Source organism: Manacus vitellinus, unplaced genomic scaffold (genome assembly GCF_001715985.3).
Source record: "Manacus vitellinus isolate BGI_N305 unplaced genomic scaffold, ASM171598v3 scaffold_27_pilon, whole genome shotgun sequence".
Lineage (NCBI taxonomy): Eukaryota > Metazoa > Chordata > Aves > Passeriformes > Pipridae > Manacus > Manacus vitellinus.
This window is the reverse complement of record NW_021940039.1, coordinates 5,855,107-5,877,623: the sequence shown is the minus strand read 5'-3', so window position 1 is coordinate 5,877,623 and position 22,517 is coordinate 5,855,107. Positions and strand designations below refer to the sequence as shown.

Sequence of the window (22,517 nt, the reverse complement as noted above, 5' to 3'; positions counted from 1 at the left end):
CTATCTTGTTATAAGATGTGAAGTCTCGTTTATTTTTCAGTAATAAGGAATAAAGTTACCTCTTATGTTTTAATATTGGTTTATGAAGTAGTATGAATGAACTGAACTACTTCTCTCAATCTGTTTTATAGCTTTCCAAACTGCTGGTAAGTAGTTTGGACTAGCCCTGGTATGTGAATTTATTTTCTTTGCATTTCTGTGTGAGCCCAAGCTCTGGTTGCTGCTCCATCCATCAGTTCATGCAATCTCTTCGTTTTCTGTTAGTTCTTGACCTCCATCCAGGTTCAGCTGTTGATCCTGTGTTATGGGTGTGGCTTTTTTGTTAATGCCTATTCAGCATCATTTATTTATGTATTTGTTTTGCAGGTGTTCTGCATGATCTGTTTAATTTGTGGTGTGTTAGTGATATAGTGTGGGCTTTTTTAGGAGTTAGCCCATAGGAAAATGGAATTCTATCCTCCTTTTTCAGAGGTTTGGCTGTTTGGCCTGTCATCCCCTTGTCTGATCATCACTGGGGATGATTTAACACATGACATAATGCCAGTGCTGTTGGCTTGTGTTTGTAGAATTGAATGCTGAAGATGGAGGATTCAATAAATGACAGACCTACATGGCTTAATTCTTGCAGGAATAGCATAGAAGGGAATCATACAGAAAGAACACTCCAGAAAAAAATATGTACCAGATGGAAAGCTGACAGCACTTGTAAGAATACAAGAAATGGAGTAAAATGAGGATATATGGAGGGACAAGACAGAACAAAGAAAGGGGAAGCTAATGAGTAGGAAAGGAAAGAATCATTTGTCACTTTAGGCTGTAGTACATTAAATTGCTATTACTTTTAGCTGAAAAAAAATGAGAATTTTATATTAAACTAGAAAGGCTTGTCTGTGATTTGTTGTCATGGTAATTATATGGAGATATGCAATTGGCAGCTTTTAAATTGAATTTTCCATGTTGGTAGATGTAGCTTTGAAGGATATGTTTTTGTAATCTCAGCCTTTGGGATTTACAGTTCCCAAAATGAAGCAGTTCATGCAGAATTTCTCATGCCAGCGCTATAGTATTTCCCCTCTTTTATTTTTAATCTAACATTTCCTTTCATTCCATTCTCTCAGGGCACTCTCTACCCATGTCCAATGTTCCTCACATTTCCAGTTTATACTTGCAAAATCTGTCCTGTCACTTTTGTGCTCTTGTCATATTCCTGGTGGGTGGATGGATCATGGATATATGAGAGAGCTGCACACTCCCTCCCACACCAAGGCTCCTGTTGTTCTCATGGTGCTCTCAACTTGGCAGAGAAAGATTTTTACCAAATAATTCAGTTATGCCTTTATAGAGGTTTTTGGCTGTTAATTCATTATTTATATATATAAAGTGGTCGTGTATGACTTTGACTAATATCAAAACTGCAGAAAGCAGGTAGGCTGGAGCAGTGATTTCTCTTAATTACCTGTAGATTAGGAAGGGAAATAGAAACTTGTGCAGTTACTATAGAGTAGAAAGGATGATCTGCTACACTCAGGGGAGGTGTAACGGCTGTTTTTCAAAGGGATGCATTGAAAATGAGGAAGCTTTACTGCAGTACCAGCTCAGCTCAACACAGGCAATGTTCCACAGGCACCTGTGAATGCAGAAGGTGTTGCCTGAGTTCTGTGTATCAGCTCACCCAGAGCTTTGCCAGGTCAAAGCTTGATGGTCACTCAGAGTAAATATTCCCACTGAGAGAGAACTTCCTCAGCTCAGCCTGTGTGCAAACCTCTTGGCGACAACTGAGCCCATGAGAACAACTGAGGAGCCCTTTGCTGGTCTCTGACAGCTTGGTTTTGTCCTTGCAGAGCAAACACCAGAAGCACCAGGCCTTCGAGGCCGAGCTCCACGCCAACGCCGACCGGATCCGCGGGGTCATCGACATGGGCAACTCCCTCATCGAGAGGGGAGCGTGTGCCGGCAGCGAGGACGCCGTGAAGGTGGGAACAGCAAGTCTTCCTTAGCTTTTCCTTTCAGTGTTTGGATAATTGAGGGAGGAGAGGGTCCCTCTAAAACAAATCTTGTTTATAGAAGCTTTTGTATTTCAACCGCGCAGCAGAAACCAGGTGGATCAGTGTGCTTCATCCTCAGGGATGAGGAGTTTTCCTGATTTTTTTTGATTGAACTGTATTACATTTAGGCAGCATGAAATAGTGACTGTCATTTATATATCTGGAATCAACAGTCAAAGTTGCACCATATTCTGGCTTTGCATTTATGAGAACTTTATTCTTTGTGGTGTTTATTTGTCTTTTCCATTTTCTCACAGGCACGTCTGGCTGCCCTGGCTGACCAGTGGCAGTTCCTGGTGCAGAAATCAGCAGAGAAGAGTCAGAAACTGAAAGAAGCTAATAAACAACAGAATTTCAATACTGGAATCAAGGACTTTGACTTTTGGCTTTCAGAGGTAATTAAGATGGGAATTAATTACTTGCAAGACTTGTTTTTCTAATTTTTCATTCCCTTTGCTGATGTTAGGGTTTGTGGAGGATTGTCTACCTTTGAGCAAGTCTAGGTTTTTTTTTTTTTAAATCTTTATTACTAATAAAAATCTTGTGAATGTGTCCATGTTATTAAACTGTAAGGTGAAAAGAAGCAAATTTGCACAGAACCTTTTAGGTATTAAAAAGATGACAAGGGTTTACCCACACTGTAGAAAATTGAGAATTTGGACAGTTTTAAAGCATTATAATTTCAAGGAGTTTGTGAAAACACAATTTGGTCTCCATTCCTTTTTTCCTTCTCCATCTCCAGGTGGAGGCTTTGTTGGCATCTGAAGACTATGGGAAGGACTTGGCATCCGTTAACAACCTTCTGAAAAAACACCAGTTACTGGAAGCTGATATATCTGCTCATGAGGTATTGCTTTCTCTTCAGTTTTGGGAGATAAATCATAGTCGTAAATTCTATAGATACCACTTTGGTACCTGCTGCAGTCACAGACTTATTGTTAAAAACTGACTGTGAACAGTCAGGGTCTGATTTGTATCCTGGCACAACAAGCACAGAAATGAGATCCAAGCGATTCCCACTTTCTCTCCCCCCACGTGTCCAGGACCGGCTGAAGGACCTGAACAGTCAGGCTGACAGTCTGATGACCAGCAGTGCTTTTGACACTTCCCAAGTCAAGGATAAACGGGAGACCATCAACGGGCGCTTCCAGAGGATCAAGAGCATGGCGGCCGCTCGGCGGGCCAGGCTCAACGAGTCCCACCGGCTGCACCAGTTCTTCCGCGACATGGACGACGAGGAGTCCTGGATCAAGTGGGTGTTCTGGAAGTTCTAAGCTTGGGGGCATGTTCTTAGTGCCAGTGACACTCACAGCCTGTAGTGTGGCTTTACAGCTGCCTTTCCACAAGTGTGAGTCTCTACAACAAATCACCTTTTGCTCCCATTCCAGGAAAACCCAAGTTTGGCTTCTTATTCACAGTTTTCTGTGGTCAGATCCCAATAAGCAGAAAAAGGAACACTATTTAGACTCAAACCAAATAACTGAAATTTGACTCTAGTCTCCTTAGGAAAGATCCTACCAAGAATTCAAGCCTTTTTTCAGTTTCAAGTACTTTTTTAATTCTATTCAGTTGTAGTAATTAATCAAATCTTTTTGCATATTGATGTTAGTACCTTGGGAGGAGGGAAAGAAATGAGCTGATAGAAGTCATTCCAACTGGAGCACTTCTTTTAAAACAAGCAAACAAAAAGTTGGGCAACAACAGGTAAACTTTACAAAAGGCATCTATATTTTTAAAAAGAAAACAGTACAGAGAAATTCTGGCCTTCAGAGATGAATTACAGACCCTTTGTCAGCTCCTTTATTTCCACCACATGATATCCCTGAATGTACTAATAACTCATGTGCACACAAGTTTTTACAGCCAGGATTTTTGTGCTCTGTCAGGCAGTTCCTTATTTGGAGTTTAGGGGGTTTTTTTGTCAGGCTTGACATTCAGAAGTAATTTTAAAATTCTGTCTTTCTCTGTTCTCTCTTGAATTTAGAGAGAAGAAGCTGTTGGTTAGCTCAGAGGACTATGGCAGAGACCTGACTGGGGTGCAGAACCTGAGGAAGAAACACAAGCGCTTGGAAGCAGAATTAGCTGCCCATGAACCAGCTATCCAGGTAAATCCCTCTCCTTGTCATGTGTCTCTATAAGCAGCACCTTTCTTGCCTGTGGCAGAGATAAAGCCACAATAGGTTTGCTGGAACCCAAACAATAAATAGGAGAGCAGGTGATGTTCTGTTAACTGTGTGCTTCTCTGCAGGGTGTTCTGGACACGGGCAAGAAGCTTTCAGATGACAACACAATTGGAAAGGAGGAGATACAGCAGAGACTGGCTCAGTTTGTGGATCACTGGAAAGAGTTAAAACAGTTGGCAGCTGCTAGGTAATGAATGTCTGTAAAATTCAGTATTAATTAAAACAGTTACATAATGACCAGATTTATTGAATTTCAGAGGTTTAGGGTATGAGTCACATATTGCTGATGAAAGGCTCTAAAAGACTATTGTAAATGTTCCTCAGTAGAAACATGAGTGTTTGTGGTGTATGTTGTGTTTAGCCTTTTCTTGCACCAGTTGGAAACCACAGACTTGAAATCAACTGGCTTTAATCCACTACCAGGAGGTTTTTCTGAATAGAAACTGTTGGGAGATGGTTCCCTTTGGTCCTTTGGCAGCTGCAGGCTTTGTGGTCCAGGGAATTCTTGGAGCTGCAGCCATGGCTGCTGCTGGAGGAGAGAAGTGTGAATGATTGTGTGCTTGGGGTTCAGGCTCTGCACATTTATCTCACCTAAAAACCATAAAGCAACAGTGACAAGTTTTACCTTCCCCACACAGGGGTCAGCGTCTGGAGGAGTCTCTGGAGTACCAGCAGTTTGTAGCAAATGTTGAGGAGGAAGAAGCTTGGATCAATGAGAAAATGACATTGGTAGCCAGTGAGGACTATGGGGACACACTGGCTGCTATCCAGGTATGGAGGAAGCTGTCAGCACTTTGTTGTTATTGCATTATTGTAGGTTAGAGCATAACAAAGCTCTGAGCTGGAAAGACAGTTAAAGAACCGGTTATTGTTGGCTGAAGACCTACATTGTAAAAAAAACATGAATGCTAGCTGATTAATAACAATTACTTCTTAATAAATGGTGAGAAAGTATTTTTACAAGTGCCTGTGTCTTACATTTGCAGGGCTTGCTGAAGAAGCACGAGGCATTCGAGACCGACTTTACTGTGCACAAGGACAGAGTGAACGATGTCTGTGCTAATGGGGAGGACCTCATTAAAAAGGTGAGCACAAACTGGTAAAGAGAAACCTTCAAAGGCTCCCCAGGACATCTCCATGTCACAGCAGATTTGCTCTTCTCTGTCATCTCTTTGAAAAGAGCTCTTAGTCACTTTTTTGCAGCTGAATAAGCTGTGGGTGTTTTGCTTTCAGAGATGTTTCTCAGACAAGAGCTTTCAGCTGAAGTCCTTGCTCTGTCACCAATGTCCTGGATGCCTCAAGTGACCTTAACATCATAAGGGATGCTTTGTTTTTTCCCCCTGTCATGTAGAACAATCACCACGAGGCAAACATCACTGCCAAGATGAAGGGGCTCAGAGGAAAGGTGTCAGATCTGGAGAAAGCAGCAGCTCAGAGGAAAGCCAAACTAGATGAGAACTCAGCCTTCCTCCAGTTCAACTGGAAAGCAGATGTGGTGGAGTCATGGATAGGTATGTTCTGTACTGGAGCACATTATTTAGTCACAAACAAACTGTAATGCTCCTTTATTTCCAGAGATCTCCAGTAGCTCCTCACTTGCTGTTGTAACAAGCAGACCTAAACCCAGAGTAATCAGCAGTGCTGTTCCTGATCCATTCTTTTGTGGCAACCTGATTTGGAATAGAGGGAATGTTTGAGATGGAGAAATGACATTTTTACAAAATCTGTTTAATTTCCCAGGTGAGAAGGAAAACAGTCTGAAGACAGATGACTATGGACGTGACCTCTCCTCAGTGCAAACCCTGCTCACCAAACAGGTCAGTGCTGCTGCTGCTGCCACCCCATGAGGGATGGAGACAACAGGGGAACTCTTCTACAGTACACAAGAATGTATGCAGGATATTGAAAAGTCTAAATAAAAATACAATCTAAAATATGTTTTGTTCTTTTAATGCTCCAGGAAACTTTTGATGCTGGCCTTCAGGCTTTCCAGCAGGAGGGAATTGCAAACATCACTGCTCTGAAAGACCAGCTGCTGGCAGCCAAGCACATCCAGTCCAAGGCCATCGAGGCCCGGCACGCTTCCCTGATGAAACGCTGGAATCAGCTGCTTGCTAACTCTGCTGCCAGAAAAAAGAAACTCCTGGAGGCTCAGGAGCATTTCAGAAAGGTGAGTGGCCAAGCAGGGGGCTACAAAAATCTAATTGTACATGTTCATAAAAAACAGACACTTGCAACTTCTGTAGCTTGTTCATGCTTTTGCAACTAATGATTTTCAACTGATGAGATCCTGGAGACTTAACATAAGAATTTTTGAGATGCTTGCAAGAAATAGTAAAGGCAAACTGTCACTGATGCATGTTAATTCCAGATCAGCTCATACAGAAGACTTGCATTTCTGCATAACTGCATCTTTTCCCTTCCCAAGGTTGAGGATCTGTTCCTGACGTTTGCGAAGAAGGCGTCTGCCTTCAACAGCTGGTTTGAGAATGCCGAGGAGGACCTGACGGATCCCGTGCGCTGCAACTCCCTGGAGGAAATCAAAGCCCTGAGGGAAGCTCACGACGCTTTCAGGTCCTCCCTCAGTTCTGCCCAGGCTGATTTCAACCAGCTGGCAGAGCTGGATCGTCAGATCAAGAGCTTCCGTGTGGCCTCCAACCCCTACACCTGGTTCACTATGGAGGCTCTTGAAGAAACCTGGAGGAATCTGCAGAAAATCATCAAGGCAAGTCAGAGAGGGAAAGACTTTTATTAGTTTATGACCTTTCAGTTAACCCTGGAAGTCATCCTCCAAGATAATCGGTCCAAGGGTTTGTCACTGTAGTACAGATGAAAATATCTCAGAATTCATGAGCAAAGGAACATCACCATTAACTCTAAACTTGTGCTGTCGTCGCTTGTTTTCATGGTTCTCCATTTGTGGCCTTTCCAAAGGCAAAGCACATGTGTCTCACTTCCTAACTGGAAAATAACTTTTCTTTAGATACCCAGGATGGAGCTCTCCATCTTGTTTTGAGCCTCAGAACTGTGCTGGGATTCAGCTCCTAGTTTTTGCTTGTTATTACAGGATGAGGGCAATCATATTATTTCTCTGTTTGAAATCACTTTTGTTCATTTCTCAGGAACGTGAATTGGAGCTGCAGAAGGAGCAGAGAAGGCAGGAAGAGAACGACAAACTGCGCCAGGAATTTGCCCAGCATGCCAATGCCTTCCATCAGTGGATCCAGGAGACCAGGTATGGCTTGTTTTTCCAGGAGCTGCCCTTAGAGAATTCCTCAGCTGGTATTTGTATCCATCTACATCTCTTTGGACTGTCTTAAGTTGTAAATATCTCCTGCTGAAAAAGAGCTTGTTGGGATTTGTTCATCTCCTGCAGTTGGGATTTGAGGGAGGCCCCATTGGCTACAGGAGAGAGGAAAGCCCTGAAACTTTAAAAAATGTTCCTGCTTCTGAATTTATTTTCCTGCAGTAATTCCAGATCTCCAGTTATTCCTGAATTAGCCTGCAGCACAGCTGGGGAGCACAACAGCGTTTCTGTTACTGCTGCTTTTGTATTGATTGGGAATCTCAATGGAGAAGCTGTGAAAAAAGCTTAAAACTTTTTAATCACTACTCCCTCTCCTTAGAGGTTATTATTAGACAGCCCAGGGAAAAGATTTAACAACTGTGTTAGAAATACAAAGTCTCCAGGTTGAGCATTGCTGGTGCCCCTGCTCAGTCAGGGGCTGGGGGTTGGAGGAGGTGAGTTCTGTTTCCTGTAACCCTGTGATTCTCTGTCTCCTGTGTGTTTACAAATAGTTCTGTATGTGTCTTCATGAAATAATGAAATATAAATATGATTTTTTAACTTTCTGATGTTTGCTTCCCACCCGAATCTCTGTCCCTCTCTTACTGTCTTGTCTCTGTCCTGCTGCCTGATGTTTGGATCTTCACATTCTACAGGACTTACCTGCTAGATGGGTTAGTATTGAATTTTATATCTTTAAAATTGTGGTGATGTGTTCTGCTCTGTCTGTGTGTTTTCTTCTGTCATTACATGGCTTGTGAAAGCTGCGCTGAAACCCCTTTTATTTGAAAAGAGCAACCTGTGGCTGAAGTGCACAGACACAGGAAACGAGATTTTGGAGTAATAAACCAGTAGAAACATAAAAATTTCCTAATCAAAAGTAGAAGAAATTACAATGGGCAGCCTCTGACACACCATGGAAGGTCCTGACTTTTGTTCTGGCTTTCTCTGAGGGCTTGCACAGGAAAAGGTTCTTAATTTGATAAGAAATATGAGAATGTAGCAGACTATTTTGACATTCATAGTTTTCCAGCTTAGAGACTTGCTTAGTGAAATAAAACAATTATTTATAACTGTTCTTGGTACAGGGAAATCTCCAAAGTATTGACTGTTCTGGTAAGGAGAAGGGAAGAGTCTTATGAGGAGGATTTACTGAAATTATGTATCTTAAAACTCTGTCATTTGCAAATACAAATTGCCCACTTTTAATCTGCTGCAGAACCACGACCCACAGACATTAAAGCCTTGACTGGAGAACACAAACTGTCCAACATCAACCCATGGACTTGCTGGGGTTTGCCAGCACTTTGACAGTGGCTTTAAGCCCACCCTGTGTCCATGGGAGCAGTTCCCATTAAGGATGTTTGTCTGGAAGTGAAAAGGAAATAATAAGATCTTTACATGTTTTCAGATCCAAACTCTCTGTGAGTGTGTCTGTCCAGTTAAACTCCTTCAGCAGGACAAGTCTCAGCACAATGGGAGCTTTGTGATAAGCCCTGATGTAAAATGCCAACAAACAGTGTCTGGGCCAGGGCAGAGGCTGGAGGAGGCTGGGCCTTGCTCCTAAAGAGAAGGCTTTTCCTTATAAAAGGGTGGAATCTTCGCTGCTTATTCGCTCTGTAATGATCCCAATGTCTTGGTTTCTGCCAGATAAAAATACTTTGCCCCATTTTTGTTGTACAGTTAATGGAGCTGAGCACATTTTCCTGGAACGGATGCTGAATTCCCTGCTCCTTTGTCAAGTGGTGTTGCAGATTAGTTCTGGTATCCAGGAACGAGTGAACAGAAAGGACCCATTTACTCAGAGACGCAGGGTCAGAGTTGGAGATCCTCATGCCAGGCTCTTTTGTTGAACAAATTACCAGAGGGCTGCTGATATGCCAGGCAGAATTTGTCCCTAATTCTGCGTGAATAGATTAAACCCATGGATTTAGTTCCAAGAGGCATTGGCTGTGCTTAGCCTGGCTTGGCAAGAGGGAAGGCAGAGCTTCGGAGAAGCTCCAGAAGAGCTGCCCTGCACACCCCTTGCTTTGCAGCCGCTTGTGTGCACCCAGCACTGCCTGGAATGGGAGAGGGAGAAACAATAATTTGGAGTTTAGGAATAAAAGTGCCTTTAAAGAATCTGTAGATGACTTAACTGCAAAGCTTCAGTTTGTCTCTTAGTGAGACTCTCTTTTTTGTGACTTATGTGAAAATAATAACAGATTATTTTTTTGTACGTGCAACCAGCATTTGAGTCATTTCCTCTCATTAAGTACTTGCTTGTGTTTGCTGCAAGGCAGTGCTGGCTTTGGAGTGTGGCTCCACTGCAGTGGCCGTGTTTCGGTGTGTTCTTTCCTCTGTTCTTTCTTTCTTCCTTTTTGGAATTTACTTGGTTTCTTTCCTTTGACTAGCATAGCATATCGTCGTGTCATTCGTGTCTATCAGTATGAAGTTGGGGATGATCTATCTGGAAGGTTTTTTTCCTCTTATTTTCTTACCTCACTTTGGTTTTCAAACGCACTCTTTAATTCCAAGGCTCGCTTTCCTTCCAACTAACTCTCACGGCTTAGAGATGCTTGGAGGTTTTATTTCCCTGTTGATTCTTTCCATGGTTGGTTCCCAGCTTCCTGCTCAGGGCTCTGGGCGTGCGCTTCACCTCTAGACGTGCGTTGAGTCTGAGCCTTAACCCTGTGGTGAGAAACACCCACACGTTTGGTGCATTTCCATTGCTACAGAGTGATTCAGCACTTGAAATCCCCTTCTCAAGAAGCTCAAAAGCATGTAGGAGAAGATATTCCAGTGAGGATGAAAACCTGGTTTTAGTGACTGAAATACCAGAGACTCAGGTTTTAGGAACTTTAAATACCACAGAGTCAGAGGGGGGGACAACCCACCTGCACAGTGCCCAGACTCACTGTCCACGTGCAGGTCCTTCAGTGTGAGCTCTCACCGTACGTGTTGGAAGGACAGAGATTCCCAAACACGGCTGCCTAAAGATTGCTTGGGATACTGGGGGGGGGGAAAGCAGCATCCAGAGACTGTCCATAGCTAGATCTTGGAGACCCTGGCCACAGTGGTGACCTGCATGTTCAGTGGAAATCCCTGAGCAGAGTGGTTGTGCCTCAGCTGCTCCAGGTGCAGCGTGGAGAGGTGGGGTGGGAAAGGCACCTTTCCACCAGGCACTGCTGAGCAGCAGAGGTCTGTAGCTCTCTGCAGGGATTACACCACATTAAGATTACTTTTCAACCAAACCAGTAGTTCTCACCATCTTTTTTTTACCCCGTATTCCCCCCTGTAACACACCTTTGTAGAGCTCCTGTACCTGACTGAAAAATCCAGCCCATCTCCAGTGACTCACCTGCAGTTGGTGTGTGTGTGTGCTGGGCACGGGGAGTGGGGTGGGACTGCACTAAGTTCTAATTCTGTGAAGTCCAGTAAAGCTGGTGCTTTGAGTCTGGCATGAAGTGTGGCTGCTGATCACGTTGCCTTTCAAATGGGGCTAGAAATTAACTATATATAGAAATAAAAATCAGAGAAGATGTTACATGTGTCAGTATGAAATAGGATGAGTCAGAATAAACAAAACACAAAAACAGCCTTTAAATACCTATAGGAGAACAATACTGCTGAAAGGATTTTTCATTTCAAGGAAGGACTGTTAATTTCAAGCCCCACATGCCATATTTTATGGGATAAGTGCATTCTCTCACTGTGGTTCTGTGTTTAGGTCGTGTATGGTGGAGGAGTCGGGAACGCTGGAATCGCAGCTGGAAGCCACTAAAGTAAGAAACGTGCACCTAGGGCTGCAACAGCATTCCCAACTGACTTGGGAACACAGGGTGGGAAGGGAAATGTATGTAATGAGATGGTAAAATCTTAATTGACTTTAGACATTTTGAGTACTGAAGAGACCTCTGGGATTATCTATTTACATATCTAGTATCTGCTGACATCACAAGCTATTAAACAACACAGATGTAGTTTTCCTTTTTGTTCCTTTTTCCTAAAGGAGCAGGGTAGGGCAGAGAGGATACAGTATTTTCAGCACATTTCCTAAGGTTTTTTTAGTCTGTAGAAGTGGTTTGCAAGCCCTGTTGGTTTCCAATAGCATGAAGGGAACATTGTTCTGAATCTTATTTTACAAATCACAGTGTATGCAGAAAAAGAAGAATCTAGCCCTTCCTCCCCTGCCAGCCTGTGTTCTGGCTTTTTAAGGTAGTTTGTTTTTGGTGCTCCATGAGTTTTCTCCACTTCCTCCTCACAGCGTAAGCACCAGGAGATCCGAGCCATGAGAAGCCAGCTGAAGAAGATTGAGGACCTTGGAGCAGCCATGGAAGAGGCACTTATCTTGGACAACAAATACACAGAACACAGCACTGTGGGGCTGGCACAGCAGTGGGACCAGCTGGACCAGCTGGGCATGAGGATGCAGCACAACCTGGAACAGCAGATCCAAGCTCGGTACAGCCCAGCCCACGTGTGGTTTTGAGGGTCTAACTGGGGGTGAGGGGGAAGACAGGAGACACAGCTGCCTGTGTCTGCAGCCAGACCTTGAGAGGTCTGTGCTAATGAGTGTCCTGTGCTCAGGCTAAGAGATGCAGAGATGCAGGGAGCTTGTACATCCCTGCAGAAGGATGAAGTTACCAGTTTGGGAACAGTTCCTGTTGGCCGTGAGCAATGGCCAGATCTCAATTGCATTGATTTATTCTTTGGAACTGTGGCAAGTTCCATTACAAGTGTTCCCACTGTGTTGGCTCCCTTGTCCTCCCCATGTGGTGCAGCCACTGGCAAATGGGCTTGGAGTTCCACAGGTCAGGAACTGGTCACCAGCTTTGCTGCTTCCCTTTCAGGAACACCACTGGAGTCACTGAGGAGGCCCTGAAGGAGTTCAGCATGATGTTCAAGTGAGTTGCAGGGAACACATGCCCGAGGAATACTTGGGAGATATTTCTGGGACATGGATGGCTCTTGTTCACAGGATTCTGTGATAGATCCAATTGTGGCTCCTTTGTTGTTTGCCCCACTTTGTGCTGCTCTGATCTTTGCCAGAGGGCAACAGCCTCCAGCCCCTGCTGCTGGTGGGGCACAGCCACAGCCACCCCAGAGCCTCTCCTGGGGGCACTGCTGTGGGAACTGAGAGTGCCAATTCATTCCAGCTGAGAATACAGCCATTTTTAGGATGCTTTTTAAGCAAAGGAAAGGATTTATACTTACTTTTTATGTATGTTAGATAGAACTTTATATAGAATAGTGGGCTAGTTGTAACCTGTTCTAGTTCTCCACCCACTTTAACAGCTATCAGGACTCAACAATTGCCACTTAAAAATGTGGGCTCTGGTTTTATGTTTTTAGGCACTTCGACAAGGACAAATCTGGACGACTTAATCACCAGGAGTTTAAGTCCTGCTTGCGCTCTCTCGGCTACGACCTGCCCATGGTCGAGGAAGGAGAGCCAGACCCCGAGTTTGAGTCTATTCTTGACACTGTAGATCCCAACAGGTACGTGGGTTGGACCTTTCTGTACCGCAAAATGTGTGTCAGTGTTGGCTGGAAGGTCCCTCACAGGTGTGGTTGCTTCTGCTGGGGAGAGGCTGTGGTTGTTTTCACAACTCATGTGAAAGTCTGACATTTGTGAAGAACTTGAGAAAATGATCTGGTGCTGAGTCACCTGTGTTAACACTTTCACTCCTCCCAGAGCGGTTCCAGCCTCTGTCCAGAGGACCTGGAAGTGCTGTGCTCTGGGTGCTCACGCTGTGTTTTGCTGGCAGGGATGGCCACGTGTCCCTGCAGGAGTACATGGCCTTCATGATCAGCCGGGAGACCGAGAACGTGAAATCCAGCGAGGAGATCGAGAGCGCCTTCCGCGCCCTCAGCTCCGAGGGGAAGCCCTACGTGACCAAGGAGGAGCTCTACCAGGTCAGTGCTGGTTGTGACCCCCTGGGGAGAAACACTCACGGCTTTCTGTTGATGGATTTTGAACAAAGCCCAGCACTAATGGCTTGGAGGTTCATGTCACTGGGGCTGAGTCAGTTCTGACCCTGCCAGGGGATCCTCTGCAGCAAACACAGAAATTGCTGTAATACCCCTACTTAGTTGCTTTAACTGACAAAGAACTGCTCAGGTTGAGTAAAACAAGCTACTCAGAGGCCTGGGAAGGGAGTGCACTGTCCTCAGAAGCCAAAGCTTCCCTTTCTTCATCTGGGAGACTAGAGGGAGATGTTTCTCCAGACAGCAATTCAAAGGAGAAACTTCAGCCTAAGCTTAGAAAGTAGGAACACCTCCTCCCTTTCTCTGCCCTGCCAAGACAGCAAGTTTTTCCTGTTTGAATCCCACCAGCTTGCAGGGAAATAAAGAGGTTGCAGTGCTTCCTCGTGTCTATCACCTGTTCTGTCTTCTCTTTGGTGGGAAGACTCCGGTCAGGTGTTCCAGCCCTTCACCAGTGCCAGCAGCCAGAGCATTTCCATGCTGGGTGTAGTTGTGCTGCTCTGGTTTGTGCCCCAGGGCATGGGAGGGCTGCCTGGAACTGCCCCATCCACAGCCCCAGAGCCCGTCTCACCTCTGTGCTGTGTCTCTTGCAGAACCTGACCCGGGAACAGGCCGATTACTGCATCTCTCACATGAAGCCCTACATGGATGGCAAGGGCAGGGAACTGCCTTCTGCCTACGACTACATAGAATTTACACGTTCACTCTTTGTGAATTGATCTGAAACACTAGACCCAGAAGATGCAAAGGACATGCTCACGTTTGCTGACTGTAGCTCTGCATGTGTCTCTCTCTCTTTGTGCTCTACAATAATCGATGTTACTTTATGATGTAACCTTAAAGTGCTTAGCTTAAAACTCTTAGGGAAAAGAAACATGTTGCAGTGTGCTTCAATAAAAGTTACTGGTCGAACCACATCATCTGGTGTTTAATGGTTCAATGCAAATTTAGCTGTTACATGGGTGCAGCTCCAGCTGTGGGTTACCTGTGTTTTCCAACACTGAAACAGGTGAGTGGGGAGCTGTTCCTGGAGTCAGGGCAGGAACAAGCTTCATGCAGCTGCTGTGCTGCTGCCTCAGTCCATGCTCTCACTCGCCAGCTGCTCCAGGTGATTCACTTCCCGTGGTCCCTGCTCGGTGAAGTCTGAGCTCAGCTGCCAGACTTTGACTGTTCCAGCAGCATCCCCTGCTGCCAGGAGCTGTGCCTGCTTGCTGTTAAATTCCAAGCAGTACACAGGGCAGTGGCTCAGGGCCTGCTTCAGAGACACCGTGGGCTTCCTCATGCTCCTCGCCAGGTCGAACAGGAGCACCTCTCCTGCAGACACAGACACTCATTGCAGCTTTGTGCCAAAGGACACTTGAACAGGTGAGTACCTGCTTAGTCTGAGACTGAGTTATTTTTAACCTGTTCCCCCTGCTGATGGTGTCTAGGCTGTGACAGCTGACATCACTGCAAGACAGCACTGATTTAGTCTGCTGTCAGAAACCTGAAACCAGCTTGGCAAATTCTGTGAGATCTCCATTCTTTAACTTAAAAATGGGGAATTTTTGAATTTGGGCAATTTTTCAAGAAAACTGTCCTTGTTTTAAACCATTCTGGAAGTAAATGTCAAACAAGGGAGCTGGAAATAAGTTTTAGGCATATTCTTGCCATGCTCTATCCCTGTGAATGGCCGTGGCAACAGATGTAGAGGTATTGTCAAAAGTGAAAAATAACTGTGACTGGTTGCCCTGGTCACTAAAGTTAGAAATTACTCCATTGTACTAATTACACAGTGCAAACCTTGGACACTGCTCTCTGCTTGTGGGATCTGCTGATTAGTACAAATGACTTGTTCTAATTAACACCCAGCACACTCTTAATTTGATGCCCAAGAGGAGGCACCTGCAGGTACTTGCCTTCCCCAGACGCAGCTGCGAAGACCAGGGGTCGGACTGGAGACCAGCACACACAGAACAGGTATTTCTGTGACACCTGCAGAGCAAAGAGGGGCTGTGTCTGCAGCATGGAGTGCAAGTGAACTTGGCCATCAGTCCCACAGCTCAGAAAGAGGTTCCTGGGGGAGGGAGGAAGCAAGAAACAACGCTTTTTTGCTTTATTGCTAAAGATATGGAACAAAAATCAGTCAAGGAGCATGACCTCAGACAATATTCCTGCTTTGTAAAGGTCTGAGTGTGTTTCCTAGAGCAGCAACTGCCAAGCTGTGCCCAGGGCTGTAGAGATGCAGCTTTGTTACTGCCCTCAATTAAACTTAATGAGGGCTTGTGTTGACCAGTGAGAGTTGCTGGTGGGTTGTGGCCCAGGGATGCCTGAGAATTGCTGATCTAGAGCTGGGCATTGTTCGAGATGGGTTTGTCTCATGCAAATTAAATGCAAACCTGGGCTGTCAGCATGTTTCATGCTTGGGGCCTCTGTGGATGGTGGGTGAACTGCTGGCAGAGATGGGAGCTTCTCATTTAAATTCTGGCAGCAGCTACTATTGAGATTTCTGGTGTCAGAAAATCTTACAGATTTAGCAAGATATTTAGTGATCTGCCCAAGTAAAGGACTTTAGCAGCTCCTACCCTTGTCTTTAAACTGATTTATAATTGTAACAACTGGGATGATCTATGGAAGGTGTTGATGTTGCTCATGTGCCCACACACAGCATTAGTGGGCAGCTTCACCAGAGCCAGGGGACATTGTTTCTACTACAACTAAAGTTCACAATGCCAGGTGTCACTTTTGGAACTTGTAAACACACCCCAGGGGCTATTTGAGAAACGTGTGTTTAGAGCCAGGGTAACTGTGTCCAACATGCAGCACTTGCCTGTGGAAGGGCGAGCAGCTCACGGAGTAGACGGGCCCAGCGTGGGGGGAAAAGGCGAGTTCCACCGGCGCCCTGAGGGGAACGGAGCTGCCCGTGGGAGGGAGAGCCAGAGTCTGAGCTGCAGTGGAGCACCTCAGGGAATAGCCCCCCTCCACACCCACCACAAACACGTGGGGATCGAAGGGGGAGAAGGACAGCGAGGTCACCCCCATGGCTGCCTCTGCCCAGGCCAACTGGGAGAAAAGAGAGAGAGCTGGTGTGAGCACTGGAGCTCCAGGGAAAGGCAGACGTGGTCGGAGCAGCTCAGCCCAGCCTGCCAGGGACCCAGGGCACTGCTCAGCCTTCAACTGTTGCTGCTGCATCCTCCTACAGAGGGATTCTGTGAATTAATATTAGAAGCAAGTTCTCCATTCCAGCAGCTTCTCTTTAGAGTGTGGCAAAACCTTAGCTGTTGCCAGCCTTCCAACGATGATTTCAGTGTGGGAAAGGAGATGGGGATCAAGGGTTAGTGTGCGTGTTCAGAATGAGATTTTCCTGGTCCTTCTCGTGTGCAGGGTGAGCTCTGACACTTGGGCTCCGGGGTTTAGAGTGTTTTTGTAGGATCAGCTCTTTGAGCTGCTGAACTCACCTTCTTCAGCCGAGCGCTGCGAGGGATCTGCTGAGCCACCATGGTGAATCCGTCGGCCAAGGCCAGCCGCCCGTCCCGCTCCTCCCTCCACACCAGGATCTTCCCGTCGGTGGACACGCTCAGCAGCCGGGAGTGGTGTCTGTGCTTGGTGTCAGGTAACCAGTGAACCTGTTCCAAGTGCCACCAGCTCAGGTGGGGGACTGTCACAAAGGCCCAGCCCATGCTTGGCTGCCAGCGGTGCCTGGACCTGCCAGGACAACACGAGAGCGGGGCCAGGCAGCAGCCACTGAGCCTGGTACCAAACCAGCTGCTGCTGGGACTGGCACAGACACAGATGTGAGGAGAGAAATGCAGCCAGGTGTTCAGGCCTGAATTCTCTATTGCTGTTTCTATGGTTCACTGTCCTCACTTTTGGGATGGGGCATTTATGGCACTTTCACCCAGCTACAAACAGCAACATTTTCCTCCCTTTCAGATGAGGAAATACAGATTGGCCCCAGAAGGACAAAATCCTTAGGAAGCCAGACTGAATGACATGCTTGTAAATCCCCTCAGAGCAAGGGGCTTCAGGCTTCCACTCAAGGATCTACTTGTGTTCTTAAACCATCACAGGTATTGTTGGCTGCATCAGCATTAATAATTAGTTAAGTGTGAATGAACCTGCTCTTCAATTATCCTGGACAGAGAGAAGTGATTTTTTTACAGGTAAGTGTCTGTTCAGGAGCTAGATTTGGGGGAAAATAGCCAGCAAAAGAGACTACTGCTGAAATGCAGCAGCTTAGCTGTGGATAGGAAGCAAAGGGATGACAGAGCTGTGGCAACACTCACCTCCCCCAGCGCTGCCTGCTGCCTATGATCTCTGTTACCTGATAGACTGGGTCAGTGTGGGTGTCATCTGTCATCCCTGTCCTCCAGATCACAGGGTCTTCTGTCCTGCTGGTGTCCCACACCACCAGCTCCCCACTGAAAAGGCCACCTGAAAGGACAAAGATAGAACATCTCAGGCCTGATGGCTCAGACAAACACACAAATGGAGCTGTGGTGGGAACAGACCCAGCAGCTTCAAAGGTTGGGCAGCTCTGGACAGGGCACAGTCTGCCCTGGTGTAAGAGAACATTGTTCTGCTGAAGTAAGTATGTTCTTCCCTTACACCCCGGGCTGGATTTCCCTCTGTCATCTCTCTCTGAGGAGATGATATAAAGGCAGACATCACTAGAGGCAGCAAGCCCCAGTTCAGAGGTAACAGTGCACTTATCTGTGTTGGTGAGCATTAGTTCCTCAGTTTGAGGAGCTGCAATGCTGTTCCTTCTGCAGGAAATCTGAGGCTGAGCTCAGAGCCAGAAACCAAAGGATCCAGGCTGCAGGAAATAAGGGTGTGTTTCAGGCATGGTCTGAGGTAAGAGCAACCCACCAGCTATCAGTGAGGGCTGGGAGGGGTGGAAAGCCAGGCACATGACAGAGCTGGGAACATCCATCACCAGGTCAGGGTGCTGTGGATTCAACCCTCTTCTGTCCAGATTCCAGGTACAAACGTAGGATTTTTCTGTGCTCCAGTCCCCATCATCCAACCTGAAAAAGAGAAAGCCACGTCTTGCCCTGCCTGTCCCACAGAGGATCCCAGTCCAGCAGAGCTCTGGGATGCCCTGTGGGTCATTTCCATGTGCTGCTTTGTGGCCTGAAGGAAAACTGAGGTGAAGGGATCACGAGGGGATGGATCTCTGTGGGCTGGTTTATACAGTGTGTGCCAAGGCCCACGTCTGTGCTCACAGAACAAAGTGCCAGCCAGTAAATCTTAGGTATGATTCCCTATTCCAAGGCCTACTCACCATGCAAATAATGGGAACAATCAAAAGGGTGCATATGGAAAGTTCAGAGAAGGGAACTCTACTGAGGGTACCCACAGACACAGAAACCACATTCCCATCTGCAAACAGCTGTAGACTGGGAGAGCAGAAGGAGCAACCAACATACAGGTTTGCCCTGTTCTACTCTTCCCTACACATTCCCTCATGGGATACCCCTTTTGCTGGGGTTTTTAATCAAAGGGAATGGGAGCAGAAGGAAACAAGAGTAAGGGCAGCATTAGGGCCCACGAAGAGGAGGCTGTACAGACATTGTTGAATTACATGAATGTTTTGTCCAAGCCTCATTTCAGAAAGCCTTGAATGTGTGTCAGTTCATGTCTGTGGCACTGGGCATGAACAGGTGCCAGGTTCATCCAGGGTTCTCAGAGACCACATGAAACACCACGATCTCAGTGAAGATAAAGCACAAACCCCACCCACAGATATTTGCAAGTGCATCTGCTCTTTACATATTCTTTCCAAACAGAATCTACCTAGAAACAGTAAGATCATGTATCCATTTTCAGGGCAGGGGGAAAGGTAGAAGAAATAAGACATAATTTTGTTACTTTGAAGATGAATTATTTATATATGTGTTAGTTTATTACTGACAACAGAAAGCAAACATATCTAGACCTGAGGTCAGCCTGAGGTGTCCTATCAGCCTCAGCTGCACTCCCAATCCACCCAGATACTCACCGGCCGTAGGAACAGGCGATGACAGATCCCGTGGCATTCCATGAGACACTGGTGACCTGCAGGTTTTTATCCCGAGCCTCTGGGTATGACAAGGTATGCAAACACAACACCTGGGAGAGACCAAATCCAAGCACTGAAGCAGCAATCTCTGAACACAGAGACGTGAGCTCTGTGCCCACCTCTGATGTGACTGTGTTGTTACAGCCTGGGCTTCCCTCCGCCCGAGGACTGATGTGAAAAGGTTGTTTAATTCCTACGGGAAAACAAAGCCCCAACACAACCCTACCAAATCAACTGTCACTCCGTTACTGCCTTTCTCAGACTGCACAGCTCTGGAAGGCTGTGCCTGAGGATTCACAGCACCCCCCACGTGTGAGTCTGGCACTTGCTGAGCGGTTTGAAAACGCCAGTCCCAACGTTTGCTATCTGATACAAACTGCTTCCATTCCTGAGCACTGTGCACTAAACAAATAGAATCTAAGTAAGAAGAGCTGCCAAATCACTGACTGCAACTGTTCCTAGATCCCTGCTAGTCTGGAGTGCTCTAAAGGCACTGAAGAGAAGCCTGCACTGATTGCAGCCTTCCTTCTCACACCGCTGCTACAACTCGGTCACCAGCAGGAATAAGTTTTACCAAGCAAGGAGAAAGGTGGAAACCCACCCCCCCCAAACTAATCCAACTTGTAATGGTTAATTATTAGAACCTGGTAAGAACAATCACAGCAGTCAGGAATAGAACTAATGAGTCAGAGCCCCTGCAACCAGCCCTGCTTGGGCAATGACAAGGGTCTGAATTCTGCCACTTACTGTTTCATTCTGATCTGTCCAGTTCACTTCAAAGCCATCAAAGGCACGGCTTTCCCAGTTTTTATTTAGCTCTTTGATAACAGCGTCCTCCACTCTCTGAAGGAATGACAGAAGGCCAGTGTAATCTACTTGGACTTCTTGCTGGAAGTCTTGGAGAGCATCTTTGCCCTGTTCCGTCTGCACCGCGGCGTCCTGGCCTGTGTGAGACTGTGCTGCAGCTTCTGCTGTGGAAATTCTCTTAGTCTGGCAGCTTTTCTGGTAAAAGAAGACAGACAGTCTCTAATCCAAACAGGAAAACAAGTGTTGCACAAAGCGTTCAAAGCACCTTCTGGCGTTTCATAGAGACTTTCCAGCCCATCTGCACAGCTCTGGTTCATGGCTAAGCCTCCGTACCTGTGCAGGGGATGTATTTGTGACCTTCCCGAGAGCTGATGTGAGGCAGAGATGCCCGAATGCCAGCCAGGTTCAGGCCGTGCTCTAAAGCACGGAATGGGGAGAGCTGGAGAAGGCGAGAAAGCGGCGAGCACCGCACAGGTGACAGCGCCGCGTTAAGACCGCTCGAACCGCTCGGCGGCAGCTGCGCGGGCGTTCCTTTGCCAGTTCGTGTACGGGGGCCAAATCAGTAAAGGGCTGGAAGGGGCAGAGCCGGCGGGCACACACCGGCCCGCACCCGCACCGCCAGCGCCCCGCGGGGCAGGGCTCGGTCCCGGGCACCGGGACCTGCGGGGGGCCACGGAGGAGCACGGAGGGGGCAAGTCGGGGCACGATCCCGGCAGGACCGGGGAAGGCGCGGCCCGGCTCGGCCCGGCGGTACAAGAGCGCGGAGCGAGGCCATCCCGGGGTCTCTCACCGCCTCGCAGCGTGCGCTCCGGGCGCTCCTCCACAGCGACTGCACGTCGGCGCCGGGCGCCGCCAGGTCCGTGAACATGGCGAGGCCGGAGTGTGCGAGGGGGTCCCGGCGGGATCGAGAGTCCCGGAGCTTTGGGGGTCGTGGCCCGTCCCGCTCCCACCGCAGGCTCCGCCGGTTCCCATGGAAACGGGGCGATTGCGCGATTGACCGTTCACTGCAAGCGACGAAAAGCCCGCGGGGGCGTGGCCGCAAAGTGGAGTCTGGGCGGAGGCCCATGTTGGGGACGGGCACGGAGGGCTGTGCTGGGCGGGCGGCGGCTCCGTGCGGGAGAGGGGCACGGGCTGTCCCTGGCACTGTCACTAATGCTGTGGGTCCGGCGGGGTTTCTCTTCCCCCTCTGGCCGCCCCGCGTACCCCTCGCTGGGCCGCCTGGTCGGGCGCCGAGTGCCAGCACAGGCGGGAGGGCGCGGGGGCTGCCAGGAGTTAAGATGGCGGCGGGGAGGGGGCGACAAAGCTGAGGAGGAATTGTCGCTAATTCCAGACTCACGGGGGAATTCCCGCTCTGACTGGAGTGTCGCCGTGTGTTTGCCGAGGGAAGGGGGCCGGGGAGCCGGCTCCGAACGCGAAAAGCCCGGGGTGTGCTTGGACTCGTTGCTTTGCTCTTGCGTTGGTTGGTTTTGATGAGGGAATTGTGGTGATTTGTGCTGAGGGGGAATCACTGAGGGACCGAGCTCCTGGAATTACTGAGGGACCCAGTGCCTCCCGCCCGCTGGGCAGCTCTGGGAGTGTCCCTGGTACGGGCACAGCTGGATAACAGCTGGATAACACCTGTGCTGCTCCTGTCGCAGGGACAGGGACGGATGTCCCGCTTCCTTAGGTGATTGTTCCCAACAGGTAGCCCTGTGCCTAGAGTTTTTTTCAATCTGCAACTCCATTGGAACCCCCTGGTGATGAATGCGAGGGCTAAATTTAGCGCTGGCATGAGGAGGCACAGATGCACCAACTTAGGGGAGTTATTCCGGCTGTTGCTGGGAAGGAGCCTGGCCTGGGTGTGGGAATCAATAGAGTAGGAGCTCAGCAGTGAATTCTCCTCTGGAGCACATGTGAATCCATTTATGTCAGAGCCAATGCAATGGCTCTTCTGAGGAATCTAAAATATTTCACAATTAATAGTGAAATAAGACTCCCTAAAACTCGTGGTAAAGAACTATTATACCCATTTTACAGACAGTGAAACTGGAGCAGAAAGAGGTTCAGTGGCACCTCCTTCAAAGCAAAGAAAAAGTTCCAATGGAACTGAATCCTCCAGAATTTCAAATCCTGGCTGTGTATTCGCTGTGATTCTTCCCCTGGTTGGTGTGAACCTTCAGGATACCTCACAGAACAGCCAAGAACATAAA

General features: G+C 47.5%; 2 protein-coding genes across 8 annotated transcripts in view; one reads left to right on the top strand and one right to left on the bottom strand.

Annotated features, from left to right (window-relative positions):
• The window catches only part of SPTAN1 (spectrin alpha, non-erythrocytic 1), a 47,697-nt gene extending 33,299 nt beyond the window's left edge, over positions 1 to 14,398 (top strand). For 2 of the 7 annotated variants that reach the window (XM_029960450.1, XM_018074208.2), the window contains 22 exons: positions 132 to 146; positions 1,842 to 1,973; positions 2,303 to 2,440; positions 2,788 to 2,892; positions 3,089 to 3,297; positions 4,030 to 4,150; positions 4,294 to 4,415; positions 4,867 to 4,999; positions 5,215 to 5,313; positions 5,580 to 5,739; positions 5,969 to 6,045; positions 6,189 to 6,398; positions 6,657 to 6,953; positions 7,351 to 7,463; positions 8,171 to 8,188; positions 9,908 to 9,970; positions 11,224 to 11,278; positions 11,761 to 11,957; positions 12,347 to 12,400; positions 12,849 to 12,995; positions 13,265 to 13,412; positions 14,075 to 14,398. In XM_029960450.1, the coding sequence (XP_029816310.1) occupies positions 132 to 146; positions 1,842 to 1,973; positions 2,303 to 2,440; positions 2,788 to 2,892; positions 3,089 to 3,297; positions 4,030 to 4,150; positions 4,294 to 4,415; positions 4,867 to 4,999; positions 5,215 to 5,313; positions 5,580 to 5,739; positions 5,969 to 6,045; positions 6,189 to 6,398; positions 6,657 to 6,953; positions 7,351 to 7,463; positions 8,171 to 8,188; positions 9,908 to 9,970; positions 11,224 to 11,278; positions 11,761 to 11,957; positions 12,347 to 12,400; positions 12,849 to 12,995; positions 13,265 to 13,412; positions 14,075 to 14,200 (2,739 nt within the window). In that variant the 3' untranslated portion in view covers positions 14,201 to 14,398. The remainder of the gene's footprint in view (positions 1 to 131; positions 147 to 1,841; positions 1,974 to 2,302; positions 2,441 to 2,787; positions 2,893 to 3,088; positions 3,298 to 4,029; positions 4,151 to 4,293; positions 4,416 to 4,866; positions 5,000 to 5,214; positions 5,314 to 5,579; positions 5,740 to 5,968; positions 6,046 to 6,188; positions 6,399 to 6,656; positions 6,954 to 7,350; positions 7,464 to 8,170; positions 8,189 to 9,907; positions 9,971 to 11,223; positions 11,279 to 11,760; positions 11,958 to 12,346; positions 12,401 to 12,848; positions 12,996 to 13,264; positions 13,413 to 14,074) is intronic. The other 5 variants (XM_018074213.2, XM_018074211.2, XM_029960449.1 and 2 more) reach the window with 4 other exon arrangements.
• On the bottom strand, positions 14,382 to 21,303 carry WDR34 (WD repeat domain 34). Its single transcript, XM_029960452.1, has 9 exons — positions 21,119 to 21,303; positions 20,269 to 20,523; positions 19,462 to 19,571; positions 18,330 to 18,487; positions 17,785 to 17,894; positions 16,919 to 17,086; positions 16,291 to 16,523; positions 15,380 to 15,537; positions 14,382 to 14,795 (listed from the first exon to the last, which is right to left on the bottom strand). Exons 1-9 carry the CDS (start codon positions 21,194 to 21,196, stop codon positions 14,557 to 14,559), a joined length of 1,509 nt encoding a protein of 502 aa, XP_029816312.1. The 5' UTR covers positions 21,197 to 21,303; the 3' UTR covers positions 14,382 to 14,556.
• Positions 21,304 to 22,517: the final 1,214 nt, after the last annotated feature.